This window comes from Brachyistius frenatus, unplaced genomic scaffold (assembly GCF_029030835.1).
Source record: "Brachyistius frenatus isolate BFR_SWC_R1_liver_20210118 unplaced genomic scaffold, ASM2903083v1 Contig_203, whole genome shotgun sequence".
Classification (NCBI taxonomy): Eukaryota; Metazoa; Chordata; class Actinopteri; family Embiotocidae; genus Brachyistius; species Brachyistius frenatus.
Genome location: NW_027210802.1, coordinates 331,675 through 345,000, shown reverse-complemented (window position 1 = coordinate 345,000; position 13,326 = coordinate 331,675). Strand labels below are relative to the sequence as shown.

General features: G+C 41.5%; 3 protein-coding genes across 4 annotated transcripts in view; 2 read left to right on the top strand and 1 right to left on the bottom strand.

Annotated features, from left to right (window-relative positions):
• The window catches only part of LOC138633032 (ciliated left-right organizer metallopeptidase), a 4,314-nt gene extending 435 nt beyond the window's left edge, over positions 1-3,879 (top strand). The window contains exons 2-13 of the mRNA XM_069719003.1: positions 114-207; positions 716-767; positions 878-1,027; positions 1,170-1,295; positions 1,397-1,476; positions 2,154-2,262; positions 2,356-2,539; positions 2,708-2,777; positions 2,875-2,971; positions 3,138-3,239; positions 3,446-3,577; positions 3,661-3,879. Coding sequence (XP_069575104.1) covers positions 114-207; positions 716-767; positions 878-1,027; positions 1,170-1,295; positions 1,397-1,476; positions 2,154-2,262; positions 2,356-2,539; positions 2,708-2,777; positions 2,875-2,971; positions 3,138-3,239; positions 3,446-3,577; positions 3,661-3,819 — 1,355 coding nt within the window. The 3' untranslated portion in view covers positions 3,820-3,879. The remainder of the gene's footprint in view (positions 1-113; positions 208-715; positions 768-877; positions 1,028-1,169; positions 1,296-1,396; positions 1,477-2,153; positions 2,263-2,355; positions 2,540-2,707; positions 2,778-2,874; positions 2,972-3,137; positions 3,240-3,445; positions 3,578-3,660) is intronic.
• Positions 3,880-4,526: 647 nt separating this feature from the next.
• LOC138632990 (probable E3 ubiquitin-protein ligase RNF144A-A) lies at positions 4,527-6,478 on the bottom strand. The gene is made up of 4 exons (XM_069718942.1): positions 6,295-6,478; positions 6,090-6,190; positions 5,330-5,482; positions 4,527-5,225 (listed from the first exon to the last, which is right to left on the bottom strand). The coding sequence occupies exons 1-4, from the start codon at positions 6,449-6,451 to the stop codon at positions 4,752-4,754; spliced, it is 885 nt and encodes a 294-aa protein (XP_069575043.1). The 5' UTR covers positions 6,452-6,478; the 3' UTR covers positions 4,527-4,751.
• A 2,509-nt stretch (positions 6,479-8,987) lies between these two features.
• LOC138633002 (ubiquitin carboxyl-terminal hydrolase 47-like) lies at positions 8,988-13,261 on the top strand. Of its 2 annotated transcripts, XM_069718960.1 has the most exons (13): positions 8,988-9,013; positions 9,375-9,499; positions 9,715-9,795; positions 10,132-10,237; positions 10,606-10,718; positions 10,788-10,858; positions 10,937-11,062; positions 11,667-11,762; positions 11,861-11,989; positions 12,076-12,204; positions 12,319-12,359; positions 12,567-12,598; positions 12,686-13,261. In XM_069718960.1, exons 3-13 carry the CDS (start codon positions 9,735-9,737, stop codon positions 12,871-12,873), a joined length of 1,092 nt encoding a protein of 363 aa, XP_069575061.1. In that variant the 5' UTR covers positions 8,988-9,013; positions 9,375-9,499; positions 9,715-9,734; the 3' UTR covers positions 12,874-13,261. The 2 variants fall into 2 exon arrangements, with proteins under 2 accessions (XP_069575061.1, XP_069575060.1); XM_069718959.1 differs by lacking the exon at positions 8,988-9,013 and having other exon boundaries at positions 9,271-9,499.
• Positions 13,262-13,326: the final 65 nt, after the last annotated feature.

The following is a 13,326-nucleotide window of genomic DNA, read 5'->3' as shown; positions in this document are numbered from 1 at the left end:
CACACACACACACACACACACACACACACACACACACACACACACACACACACACACACACACACACACACACACACACACGAGGAGACTAACGTCATGAAGTGTTTTGATAGTGAACAGAGTTCGAGGACTGCTGCTGCTCAGCAGAGACATCAACAAATACTGCAAGTTTCTGTGGAGGAATTCAAGTACTGTCAACTACAACAGGTGTGTATATTTGTGTGTGTGTGTGTGTGTGTGTGTGTGTGTGTGTGTGTGTGTGTGTGTGTGTGTGTGTGTGTGTGTGTGTGTGTGTGTAGCTCTAATCCTTCATAACACACTCCTTTGGCCAGATTTGGGATGACGCATCTCAAAAATTCAGGTTTTTGTCAATGAGTTTCTGGCTTTTTAACTGTATATCAGGGGGAATCGATTTTTAAAAAAAAAATTTTTATAAAGGATTTTTCAATATGTCCACAAGAGGGCGACATTGATAATTTGTTTTTAAGAGTTTCACTCTGTATTACATGGATGTAACAGCAGCCTTTTTTGGGGGGGTCGAGTGCCAATCTGTCCCCCAGAAATAAAGTAGAAATTATACTAAATAAACTTCACTTCGGTACAAGTATTTGCACTGAAATGGATTTAAAAAGACTAACAGGTTTATCACTGAGATGTTATATAATAGAGAAGTTATTAAAATGAATTTTACAAAGTTACAGTCCTCTTCTTTCAGATGTGGCCGAGCCAACAACAACTACAGAAGTGAGACTTGTCTGGATGTGACGGTGGGTATCAGCTGGTGGTCAGCTGGCGGTCAGCTGGTGGTCAGCTGGGAATCAAACACACACAGTATGTGTCTTTGTCTGCATGAATTAACCGTCATCGACCGTCCCAGATCTCAGATGATCACCTGGCCGGATGTGCCGTTTACCGGGAGGCTGATTCTCCTCGCCGGACCGTTCTCAGGCCCGAAGGTGCCGGACTCTCCGACACCGACTTCCTGCTTTACCTCCAAGTCCAGAACACCGACAAGTGCAGAGCGGAGGTAAAGACTCGCAGGGAACATCCAGGTCTGACGTTAAAACAAGGGATTCAATCAGATTTAAATCAGATTTAAACTTTCATTCAGAGACAGATTTAATAAGTAATAATTAAAATGTGGTGGATCCCTCTCTCTGTCCTCCCAGCGTCATGTGTTGGCCTACGCTGCCCACTGCCGGACGGACCCCCGGGGCCGACCGGTGGCCGGGGTGGTGGTCATCTGCAGGGACAGACTGACAGCAGCTGCGTACGTCCACCAGACCACCGTACAGGTTCAATTCATGAAGTTATAGTAGGTTTTTAACTCTAGGTATATTAAATGTGAAGTGACTGAGATAGAGGGAGGATGAAGGTGTCTGATCATGTTTTCCAGACTGTGATCCACGAGTTGTTTCATGCACTCGGTTTCTCCAAAGATCTCTTCAGCACCTGGCGGGACTGCTCCTCCTCTTCCTCCTCCTCCTCCTCCTCCTCCTCTCAAGGTTTTTAAACACACTGGTATTTTTTATGGGATTATATCATATTTTTCAAAGTTTGATTTATTCAAACATTAGCAGGTGTGAAACTATTCTGGGGACAATTAAATCTACTTCTGGGGTTATGTGTGAGCTTATTATAAAACAACAACAACAATGATTTTAATACATGCACATTTTCTCAGCATTCATTCTTATTTATGTACTTTACAATTAGTTGACTTTAATGCTTTGAGATCAGTTCAACAGTAGAAAGTCTGGATGAAGAACCAAAAATAAGGCGTAAAAGTTTCAGATAGAAAGCAGGTCACATTATGAAGAGATGATTTAAGCTCTATAAAATGAGTTATATAATAATATCTATAACCTGATGTACTGTTGAAAAGTGTTGTTGTAAAGATGTGAGTTCCTTTGATATCAGTACAAATATTTCTTCTGAAATTAAAAAGATTATTATTATTGTTGTACATTGTTATTATTAATTCTCAATGATTACCTGGTTATTCAGTCGATATTTGCTCCCTTTGTATTAGTATTTTTTATATGTATAACACGTACATAAACACATAGTTGGTGTGTATTGGTTAATAAATGTTTCCCGTTGTTCACGGCTGCAGCGGTTGCAGGATGTTCTGCTCGAGGTAAAGTGATCCGCTCCGATGGATCGGGCCAGATGAGGATTTACACCCCGTCGGTGGTCTCAGCCATGCAGAAGCAGCTGGTGTCCACCGACCCGGAGCTGGGGGGCCCGCTGGAGAACCTGGTACCGTTATTTTTACACACAGCAACAGAATCCGTCCTTACCTGCTTCAGACTTCTACAGACCTACAGTGTCCCACCCCCACCCCACCCCCAGGATGTGTCACCAGGCAGAGTGTCCTCTCACTGGGAGTCCCGGGTCCTGCAGGGGTCCATCATGACGGCGGCGCTGGGCGACTCCACTACAGTCCGGATCGACCCGGTCACCTTGGCTGCGCTGCGGGACACGGGGTGGTACGCTGTGAACCTGAGCCGGGCCCAGAGTCTGGTCTGGGGAGACGGTGAGAAATATGAAATGTGGATATTAATGGAAAACCTGCAAGAGGACTTTAACTTTAGTAGAAAGAAGAGACGCTGTGGCTACTGGTTTAAAATAATCTAAACAGGCTGTTCTTATGGAAAAAAAAATCTACAATTTTATGATAAATGTTTTTTGTTTTTTTAAATAGGTGAAGGATCCTCGTTTGGCTCGCTGTCAACCTGCCGAGACAACTCGTCCTCCTTTTTCTGCACTGGCAGGTAGATTTAAAGTTTCATATTTGTTTTTAAGTAGTATTTTATTCCTTTTTTCCCATCATTTTAAAGCTCCAATGTTTTCTTTATTTCTCCTTCTCAGTGGACTCGGGTGTCATTTTCTTCACCTCCACAAGGGGGAGTGTCAGACTGATGAATACCTGGAGGGATGTCGAGTGTACAAACCCCTCAAGAATGGAGTGAGTTGTTCTCAGAAATAATCTGATATTGAAATTAGTTTCTACTCATTTTGCATCATTTAAAGTCTTTTATTTCCATTAGTTTATGTAAAAATTGGAGTCCAATCCTTGTTTTGGTGCATTTAAATTCACTCTTTCAACTTTATTTTCCCCTCTTGTTCTTCAGAGTGAATGTTGGAAAGAAGAAAACAGCAGATGGTCATCTGAAGACGAGATCTTTGGCTCTGACAGCTGCTGCTTCTTCTCCAGCCTGATCAGACAGGTGTGTGTGTGTGTGTGTGTGTGTGTGTGTGTGTGTGTGTGTGTGTGTGTGTGTGTGTGTGTGTGTGTGTGTGTGTGTGTGTGTGTGTGTGTGTGTGTGTGTGTGTGTGTGTGTGTGTGTGTGTGTGTGTGTGTGTGTGTGTGTGTGTGTGTGTGTGTGTGTGTGTTTCATGTTACCTTCCCTTCTCTCCACCCGCCTGTCTTTATGATCAGGACCCGTTTGTTCAGTCCAGTGCCTCCGTGGCGGGTCGGTGTTACAGACACAGGTGTACTGGACCCAACAGGTACCAAGTCCAGGTGTTTGGCTCAGGATGGGTGGACTGTCCAGCAGGGGGCACCATTCAGGTAACACTATATAGCACAGTAGGTAGCTATGGTGTTCTTGAACAGGTCTCACCTGTTATTTCTTTGCTGTTTTCCCTCCTCAGATTAAAGGTTTCCAGGGTTCAGTTTTCTGCCCTGACAGGAGGTTCTGTCTCTACTTTGATATTTCTCCTCTTTCAGAGGACGTTAACTCGTTACCTGCTTCTAACTTCAGGCAAGTACGACTTCATACATGCACCTTCTTGGCTGAAACTAACTTCTAACTTTTATTTCCATTTGTTGCTTTTTATGTTCAGTGGCTTCAGTGAAACTTCAGCCCACAACGGGACCGGGTCTCCCCTCGGACCACCTCAGGATCCCACCGTAGCCGCAGCGCTCTGCTGCACCGCTGCCGTGTGTCTCCTGGCTGCACTGATGGTGTCGTACAGGAGGTGGCGCTCCTGCTGGGTCAGAGGTCACGCCGTGACCCCAGAGGATCACAGACATCTGTAGAAAACCTGCCGGATGAAGGAGCGATAGATCTCACTATCGAGGACACTCCGCACTCACATGCACTTCATCTGCCCTGCTGCATCCGACCGAGCCGAAGCCCTCAGTCAACTCAACTCAGAAAGTAAGTGGTGTTTCACGTTGGTGTGGATGTAACAGTCCACTAGAGGGCAGCATGTCGGTGTCGCAACGTTGTCTGACAAGGCATCAGAAACCGTCTGGTTTAGGACAACAAAAACACAGAGAACAACACTTGGTTGGAGTTGAGAACAAAAACGTTTGGGGAAAACCACACAAAAAACCCACAAAATTACACTCCAGGTGACAGTCACGCTGCCCTCTAGTGGACTGGCAGTGTATTACATGCTTTGCAGTGATAATGGATAATGGGCTATAAACTTGAGTATATTTATGTTTCTGGGATTTCTGTTGTGTAGTTAAGACCACTTGTAAATATACAAAGTAAAACATTTAATCAAGGGATGTTATTAGCCTAATTTATTTAACTGATAATAAAAGTAGGTGCATAATTGATCTGTGCAATTAGCAAAGAATCTGTAGTCACAACTTCACAGTTTATCACAGAGTATCATTCTCATTATCATAGTTTCAAACTTTAATGACAACGATGATGACTTTATGGAAATATTCTCTAAAACAAAAATAACCAGACAATACAGGAGGTTTTGTGGTACCAGCGGAATATTCAGGTGATCATCTGGCAGTAATCGTCCCACCGCCACACCGGTATGATGGTCTGTCTCGGGGCCACGCCGCCGGAGCACGGCTCAAAGTCCTCACTCGTCTCCAAACAGTCGTCGGTGATCTTGAGGCACACGAAGCAGAACTCGACCTTGCAGCGGGTGCAGAAGATGTTTTTGCAGCCGGTTCTGTTGTGCTCCAACAGGAGGCCGCAGGTGGGACAAGCCCGGATCGAAGGGCAGCCTCTGATCCCCTCCATGACGTCGAACGTGATCCTGGGACATTTTTTCAGAGTTTTTAGGGACTTATTGACGCAGCCGTGATTTCCACAGCGGTCTGAACACGACGGGCCGCGCCATTCTCTCAAACACTGCCAGCAGAATATGAAGGTCCGGTTCTGGTCAGCTGTGCACACGGTGCATTCAACACTCAGACTACTGAAGTCACTTCTCAGCACAGAAGACTTGCAGCCAGGACACTGCAAATAAAACAAATATATATATATATATATATCATACTCCTTTAATGAACATTAACATTTCAGCAAATATGAAAATACAACTGTGCAGTTAAAATACTTACTGATTTGACGTCGAAGCAATCTTTAGAATTGCTGAACATTTTCTTTTCAAAGTACTCGATTTCTTCAGGAGTTAGAAGAGCCATTTTACAAACCTCCTCAAAGGACCATTTAAGGTCACAGTCAGTCTGGCCACACTCAAACGTGGTGTCACCCTGAAGCAGTGAAAAGAAACGGATCAAAGCAAACGAGTGGAAAAACAACACGACGCACCAAGAATTGAACTGAACTCTTCAGTCTGATGAGAAAATCTCCTTCTCATTGATTCATTTCTGTTTTTTGATTATTTCCCTTCAAACATGTGATAAATCTGCCGGTGTGGTGAGCAGAAGCCATTTTAGGGTTGGAGGAGATCGGTGGGGTGACCTCATGACCTTCGAGTGGAGCTTCACACTTGATAATTATTGGGGGGGGGGGGAGCAGGGCTCATCTGCAGCTGTGAATTCATGTCAAGTATGAGAATAATTGAGGGCTTCATAAACCCACTTTTCAACCTATTATACAAATTGTTCCAAGTATTTTATAATCCAGTTAAATTACAACATTGTCGCCTTCTCTCTTTATTTTATGAAAATAAAATGATGGAAACTTTTTGAAAACATTATTTTCAAATTCTTTTTCTCCACTGGCAGATCTTTTCACTTGTTTGGAAAAAAGAAAAAAAATTGTAGGACTCACTAAAAAAGTGCGACAGCAATCAAGTTACATTTAGGTTCATTTTAAGTTGAATTTTCATGGATTTCGTGTAAATGACTTTCCTACCTGATCCAACAACCGTCGGCACCATTTGGTGAGAGACATGGGAGTGACAGCATGTCCGCACGACATCAGGGCTCTCAAAGACGGGAAGTCCTCGCACTCGACTGAGAGTCGCACAATAACACACAGATGAGACTAAACCTCTGGTTCTCTGCGCTGTCAGCAGATCATTACACCGCACATCGTTAGGAAATATCGAAAGACTTACAATCCATTTCATCTTCTCCATCGACAAATATCAGAGTCCGGTCTCCAGGGTCGTAACACTTCTCCTCACACGGGAAATGGCTCCGATATCGGGCGACACTTGTGAAAGTTCGGCTGTTTTTGGAGGTCCTTCTCCGTTTGGAGAGCTTTGCGCCCATCTTTACGCAGCGTAAAGCTCTCTGGTCTCCTTCAGCAAAATAAAGCGCATTTCCCGATCCTGTCCTCCTCCCTTTACTGAAAAACCATGTGATATGTGACGCTATAAGTGACACGCATCATTCACCCAACTCACCCCCCCCCCCCCCACACACACACACACCTATTATATGTGCGGCTCGTTTGAGTTTCTGTTGCGTTTGGAGAGTTTGTACACCAAGAAACAGCTCAGTGAAGCTCAGTCGCAGCAGATTCATCAGAGAAATGAAAATCCAAGTCAAAGTGAATGGACCCAGGGGAGAAGAAAAGATCGTCGACGTGTGCAACAGCGAGGAGCAGATGAAGAGCATCACTGTGCTGCATCTGAAAAAGAAAATTACGCACGAACTGAGGATAAGTACGTATCTTTAATACAATTTAAGTCGATGCTTAACTCGGCAAGGAACGTTTCTCTGTCCGGGAAAACAAACAGGTGTTCCCAAGTTAAATCACTCCGTTTCTGCTTCCAGGTAATGACATCCGGTTGGTGTTCCGAACCGAGGGGCTGCAGGACTCAGTCCTGCTGTTGTCCTACGGCATCAAACACATGTCCACCATCCACACCCTGCTGATGCTGCCCGGAGGAGCCCGATGAGGATAAACATCCAGAGGATCACCTCTCAACTGCACTGCCACAATTTACACCGATCAACAAAAAAAACACATGGCAAATGTTTTCTCTCCCAAAAATAAAGTTTTATTGTGAAAAATAAGAAACTTCTCTCTGCACAGATTTATTCTACCCGAGTGTAACTCATGTCGAGTTGTTAAAGATGCATTTTTCTAGACATCCAGTTTTACTTAATCAAGAAGTATTTAGACCCTTTATTTATGTAAAAGTACACAGTAATGTAAAATACTTGATTAAAAGTAAAAGTCCTGCATGAAAAATCAGTAAAAGTACAAAAGTCTTTGCAGCAAAATGCAGTTCAAGTACTAAAGTTAAAGTACTGGTTGGTCCGCGAACTGATACATTATTTTATATGACATCATTACATTATTAATTTAGATGGATTCCTGTTTAAGCAGCATTTTACTGTTGAAAGAAGAAACAACAAAGTTCTGATCCACAAATCTGTTTTCAGTTTTTGAATGTTTTCTCTTTGCTTTTTGTTGTGATATTGGATCATTTGAAAATTTATTGAAATAAAACAGAAGTTTAAAGGGAAAAATCACGGTTTGATTGAGATGTTAATAACTTATCAACATCTGAACTGTGACCCGACTGATTTTTATAAAACAGCAGAAACCAAAAAGTTTGGAAACCGCTGGTTTAATTGTGTTTTAAAAGCTTTTAAGATGGTCTATGGCGTCAAATCTTCCTTTTAAAAGTAAAGCTGTCAAATAAATGTATTGGAGTAGAAAGTAAACATTTCCTTATGGAAATGGAGTGAAGTGGAAGTTGGTGCATCTGAAGGAAAGTACCTCAGTAAATGTACTTGTAGGTTCTTTCCACCACTGATTTAATTGATAGAATCATACCAAGCAGTCAGTTCATTGAAAACACAAAAACATTTTCCAAACTCTTCCTCAAAGCCACGAAACACTCAACCTGAACAAAAGATGAAATACTGAAGCGGTGAGTTCGGTCACAACGATTCACCTGCTGGCTGACTGACAGGTGCTTTTTAACCAGAGTCACCTCAACTTTCACTTTTACTCCAAAATACAATATATTCTTTAAATTCAACACATTTCAAGAAGCATCTTAATTACTTTGTTACTACAGAATAAGATCGGAAGAAATTTGGCATGATGAGCATCAGTGTTGTCGTAAAAGAATAAACTTCATAGTTTCAAAGTTCTGACATCTTACTTTTTTTAAAACAGCATTTACTTTTAATTGTGATACTTGAGTACATTTAATATCAAAACGCTTTTGATAGTTAAGTACAGTAAATGTTAAGCTAGTTTAAAAAAACAACAACTTTTGCTCAAGTAATTTTTTTATATTTGACTTTTAACTTTTACTAAAGTGTTTTCAGTGTTAAAAACAATTGGTAAAATAATCTTGTCTGCGGTTGATTAGCATGTTTCACTCAGTAATTTAATAAAATGCGGAAATTCAGCTGCCGGGAAAAGGCAGAATGTAGTTCTGCAACATGACGTCACTTCCAGGAAAAAATTTAAAAAAACAAGTCAGACTACAAGGATGTTGGCTGGCAAATGATCATTTTCTATCCTCCCCACTCCAGTTTTCTAGTTTTACATGATATTATTAATCATTATTTTGCATTGATTGCATTCAGTTATAGAAGTATGTGCATCACAAAGGAATGTTTGAAGCGTTAAAGTTATATAATAATACAGAATAATGGAGCACGTGACTCCTTCAAGCCTGGGGATTTTTGACAGGGTGCTTTCTAAAAGCCTGTTTGTGAAATCTTGGCAACGTGAACGTCCCTTTATTTTACTGGCGTGCCTCTGACATCACGTGACGCAGCCTGTCGCCAAGACGCAAACCTGATCGGCAATATATCCTCCTGCACTGATCTTATGATGTGATCCCATCGGCGTTGTGCACTGTGAGTACTGACAAACATTTTCTCTGTACTATCATATTGTTTGAAGTTATTTAAATACTATTATTATTTAAAGGACCACTTTGTTTGTTTGAAGCAGGTTTTGATGTTCTTAAATCTCTGTGTGAACTGTCTTTCATCACCGGGAGATAAAACAGTGCTGATACCAAGCAGAAGAAGTGATGCCTCGAATCAATTCGTTTTTGTAAAGTTTAGCAGAATTTCCATTTTGAATATTTCAGAAAACAGTTTTTAGTTCTTTGGACATAGTAAAAACAAACAAACAAACATCTAAGATCTATTTGTTGTTTTGCTTGACAGAGTTTACTTTCTTCATATTCTGTAAAATGTGGCTCTAATGTAGTTGAAGAGTTTTGGACACGCAGACAACATGCCATACGATCCAGGGTGTGACTGCGTTCTGCAGCACCGACATTTATTCTGCAGGATTTCAGTGTTGCCGTGACGACAGCTCAGTTAACAGTGAAGGTAAAAACATCAGTTCACTGGATAGAAGTCTCTTCTCTCAGTTTACGTCTAGACGACGCAAGATGTGAAAAAAGAGGAAGATGTTCAATAAAGAGGGCGAATAAATGAAGCTAAGCTGAAGGTTCAACTTCTACTCTGTGCTAGGTGTGTCAGAAATACAGATCATGATATGAAAATGAAATATGAAAATGAATAAACAAGCATTTTGTCCGCAGGCCGAGATTGAAGAGCAACGATGATGAGCTCCAGAAAACGAGCCGTGGAGGAGGAAACAGCCGAGTGGAAGAAAAACAGAGGTGATCAAGACAACTGAAGCACTGAGACTTCTTCAAACAGATCATCTCGTCATTGGCTTCGATTTCTGAAAATATTTATATGACTTTAACCCAACCTGTGTCAAAGGTCATAAACATATTGGTTGTTTCCACATATGGAAGAAATGAATCTGATTGGAAAAATAGCATTATTAGCATGATTTTTTATTTTGGTATTATTCACAGAAATGTTATGTGTAATCTGCCTGAATAGAATCCAGTTTACAAAATGATTAATAGTTGGAAGGATACGAAATAAAACAAGTGTCCATAAAAAGACAATGACACTGTGTGTGTGTGTTTTTTCTTTTTTTTAAGTTAGTCCCAAACGGAAACGTCCTCATGGTCTGATGAACCAGGGCGCCACCTGTTACCTCAACAGTGTCCTGCAGGTTCTCTTCATGACTCCGGAGATCCTCGACAGGTATGAAACTCTGTCCACGTTTCCATCTCACATCGCAGAAGAAACCGATTGAACATTGCAGTCTTAAAACTTGATTTGAGTCACGATTTCTGCACCTACATTACCCACAATGCAACTTTACTGCTGACAGTTTGCTCTCAGATTCAGTCCTGAACACTGATGTCATTTATGCAGATTTTTAGTGTCAAAATCTGTGACCAGACTTAGAGTGATTGAACGAAGTAAACTAAGTGTTCGGTTTGGGATTAATCTGTCAGAAGGGACAGAGATAAAAAGATTAGACTGGATTATATTATTATTATAAAGCCAAATGAAATGTTAACGACATGTTAAATAGGTCATAAATATGAGGAACGACTCTTTTCAAGGTTGGATCCGAAATCAAAGGTCACGGATCGAGAGCTGACAAACCTCTTCGAAAAACTGGAAGAAGCAACGTGTGGAACAGAAAACATCACGAAGAGTTTGGAGATTGAAAACGGTGCGTTAGATATTAAAGTTCGTAGAAGAAGTCACGTGCTAAATTAAAAAGGTGTATATTGTTTTTCAGTTTATCAACAGCGTGATGCAGCTGAATGTCTGGAGATGATTTTACATCAGGTCAGCCCGCGGGTCTCTGAGGTGAGCACTCAGATAATATCTTATCACGTCAACAAAAATCTGAATTATTGTGCTGTTAACTGGTGTTTGTTTCTGAAGGCTTTCCGGGGGAAGCTGACGTACATGACAAAATGTTCCAAAGGCCACATCATCAATGAGGAGACAAACTCCTTCTGGACTCTGCCGCTGCCGCTCAGAGACGCCGGCGACGCCGCCTACAGCGTGGTGAGCAGCGGCGGCTGCTTTCTTTCACAATAATCATCACAATAAGTGGGAGGAGATTTATAGGATTTTATCACTCACTTCAACCTGAAGCCACGTTTTATTGTTTTGCTTCATTTTTTGGTGATCGGAGCCGCGGTTAGGTTCAACACAAGATCCTGGTTTGGGTTATGTTAAAGTGGACGTAAGTTCCGGGTCTGAAAAGTGGCCGCTAATGTGGAAGTGCCATAAAAAGCGGTACCACTGAGTGCCACTAGGGGGCATGTTCCAAGAAGCCTTTGCCTCCAAAGACTCCCATTCAACATCTCTCATGAAATACAAAGTCAATACATTTTTTCCATGAGTCATCATGGCGTCGTTAGCTAAAGTCACTCCTTCTTCTCTGTTTTCTGGCCTTCTATCTGAAAATAATCCCTCATTCATCAGATATTAGGCCTCAAAAAGTGGTGTGTTTGGGGGCGTGTCTGGTTGATTGAAGTGCTGCTGTTCCAACTGCAAATAGTCTTCCGTGTTTGGGCTCCTGAGTTAACTTATCAAGTTCAAACTGGTCATTTTTATTTGTAATTTATCGCAATTGTTTGTTGTTGTTTTGTTTTGTTTTTTACAGGAAAGAAGCTTTAAAAAGATTTTCCAGACGAAATCGTACAGCGGAGACAACATGGTGTACTGCAATGAGTGTAAAAAGAAAACAGTGGCGACCAGTGTGAGTTTCAAACATGAACTGTAGCTGCACTGAATTTGAGACTTTATCGTGTGATGATGAAAATGTGCCGAGTGTGAGGATGTTTTTTGTGGACGTAGGGATGTGAGCTGGTGGACTTTCCTCACATTTTGACTCTGCTCCTCAAGAGATTTGACTTCGACTATGACACCATGTCGCACGTCAAATCCAACTGCTGCGTGGACGTGCCGCACACGTTACAAACAAAGGCAGGTCGAAGCAACTTTTAAAAGGACTTCCTCGTGTTTGCTTTTTACAAATCTGTTCATTTATCCGACTCGGCACTTCGCTGCAGGACAAGAAGTACAAACTATACGGGATGGTGAATCACATGGGCGGCCTGAAAGGGGGACATTACACAGCCTACGTCCAATCCACAGAGGACAACACCTGGTATTACTGTGATGACACTCGCGTCCAAGAGGTGACTACTCATCCTACATATTCATTAGTACAGCGAATACTCAAAACATACAAGCAATGAAACATTAAAGGCCTTTTTCTTGACTGTTTTTGTTGTTTTGGTTGAACTGTGCAGGCGGAAGAAGAAGAACTATTCACAGGAACCAGGACACACAAGCAAGTTTGATTTCTACCTATTTATCAAGTCTTCCGATCATCTGGTACAAAGTACATTTAGTAGCTGCTGTGATGTCATGTGATATAATCAAAAGCTCACCTGCAGTACTAAATGGATCGATATGCTATAATCTTCCTTCTATCTTATGTATGTTGTCAAATCTGTTTCTCTTTTCAAACAATAACCTCCAAGTGTTTGTTGAACAGCTCCAGCATGGCGTATCTGCTCATGTACAGAGGTAAGACCACACAAACATACTGGGACGAAGCTGTAACACTGATAAATAACCAGGAAATGGGTTTATTAATGCTTCTTTCCCTCCAAGTCAAAGCTTCTTCTGAGAGTCTGAGAAAGAAAGCGAAGGATCGACAGGATGAACAGACGGGAAACAGAAGAAAAGGAGGAGAGAAGGACGTCCTCAGGAAGAATCCTGTGTTCATTGTTTTCATTGTTTTGGCATGTGCATTGATTGTAATAATTCCTGTTGTACTGACAAGTCTGAGCAAGTATTGATAAAGAAAGGAAGAAATAAGCACTTACTGTGCACCGATTAAGAAACCTCTAATCTTATTTGAAGTATTTTAGCACGGTGAAAGTTTATCACCAAATACAGTTAGGATGTAATACAGAGGTGTGCTGTGTTCACGGGGGAGATGTTGTCTCTTAAAGGAGACCTTCAATAACTTCATTTTAGTCAATGGAAAGTAATGGAAAGCCGCGCTGTCACAGTCAGAAGGAGGGTTTCATTCATCCGGAGACCTTTCTGTGTGAAAAGGATGATTTCCAATGTCCTCAAATGTACCATAAACATAAATTCACTGCAAGGAATGGACTGAGAATAAATTCGAAGAAGAGATGGTACATTTCTAACAGTAGATTATTAATAATAAATGTTATATATGGTGGGACAACTTTTATCTCTGTGGTTTTAAGGACTTCCTCTTTGTGATGGGCTCAACCGGAAGC

Excerpts from the sequence above, each read along its gene's own strand:
- LOC138632990 (XM_069718942.1), bottom strand. The coding sequence starts at position 6,451 with ATGGGCGCAAAGCTCTCCAAACGGAGAAGGACCTCCAAAAACAGCCGA. Across the intron at positions 6,191-6,294 it reads TGGAGAAGATGAAATGGATT|TCGAGTGCGAGGACTTCCCG; the intron begins GTAAGTCTTTCG and ends TGCGACTCTCAG. Across the intron at positions 5,483-6,089 it reads GCCGACGGTTGTTGGATCAG|GGTGACACCACGTTTGAGTG; the intron begins GTAGGAAAGTCA and ends TCACTGCTTCAG.
- LOC138633002 (XM_069718960.1), top strand. The coding sequence starts at position 9,735 with ATGATGAGCTCCAGAAAACGAGCCGTGGAGGAGGAAACAGCCGAGTGG. Across the intron at positions 10,719-10,787 it reads GAGTTTGGAGATTGAAAACG|TTTATCAACAGCGTGATGCA; the intron begins GTGCGTTAGATA and ends ATTGTTTTTCAG. Across the intron at positions 12,599-12,685 it reads GTATCTGCTCATGTACAGAG|TCAAAGCTTCTTCTGAGAGT; the intron begins GTAAGACCACAC and ends TTTCCCTCCAAG.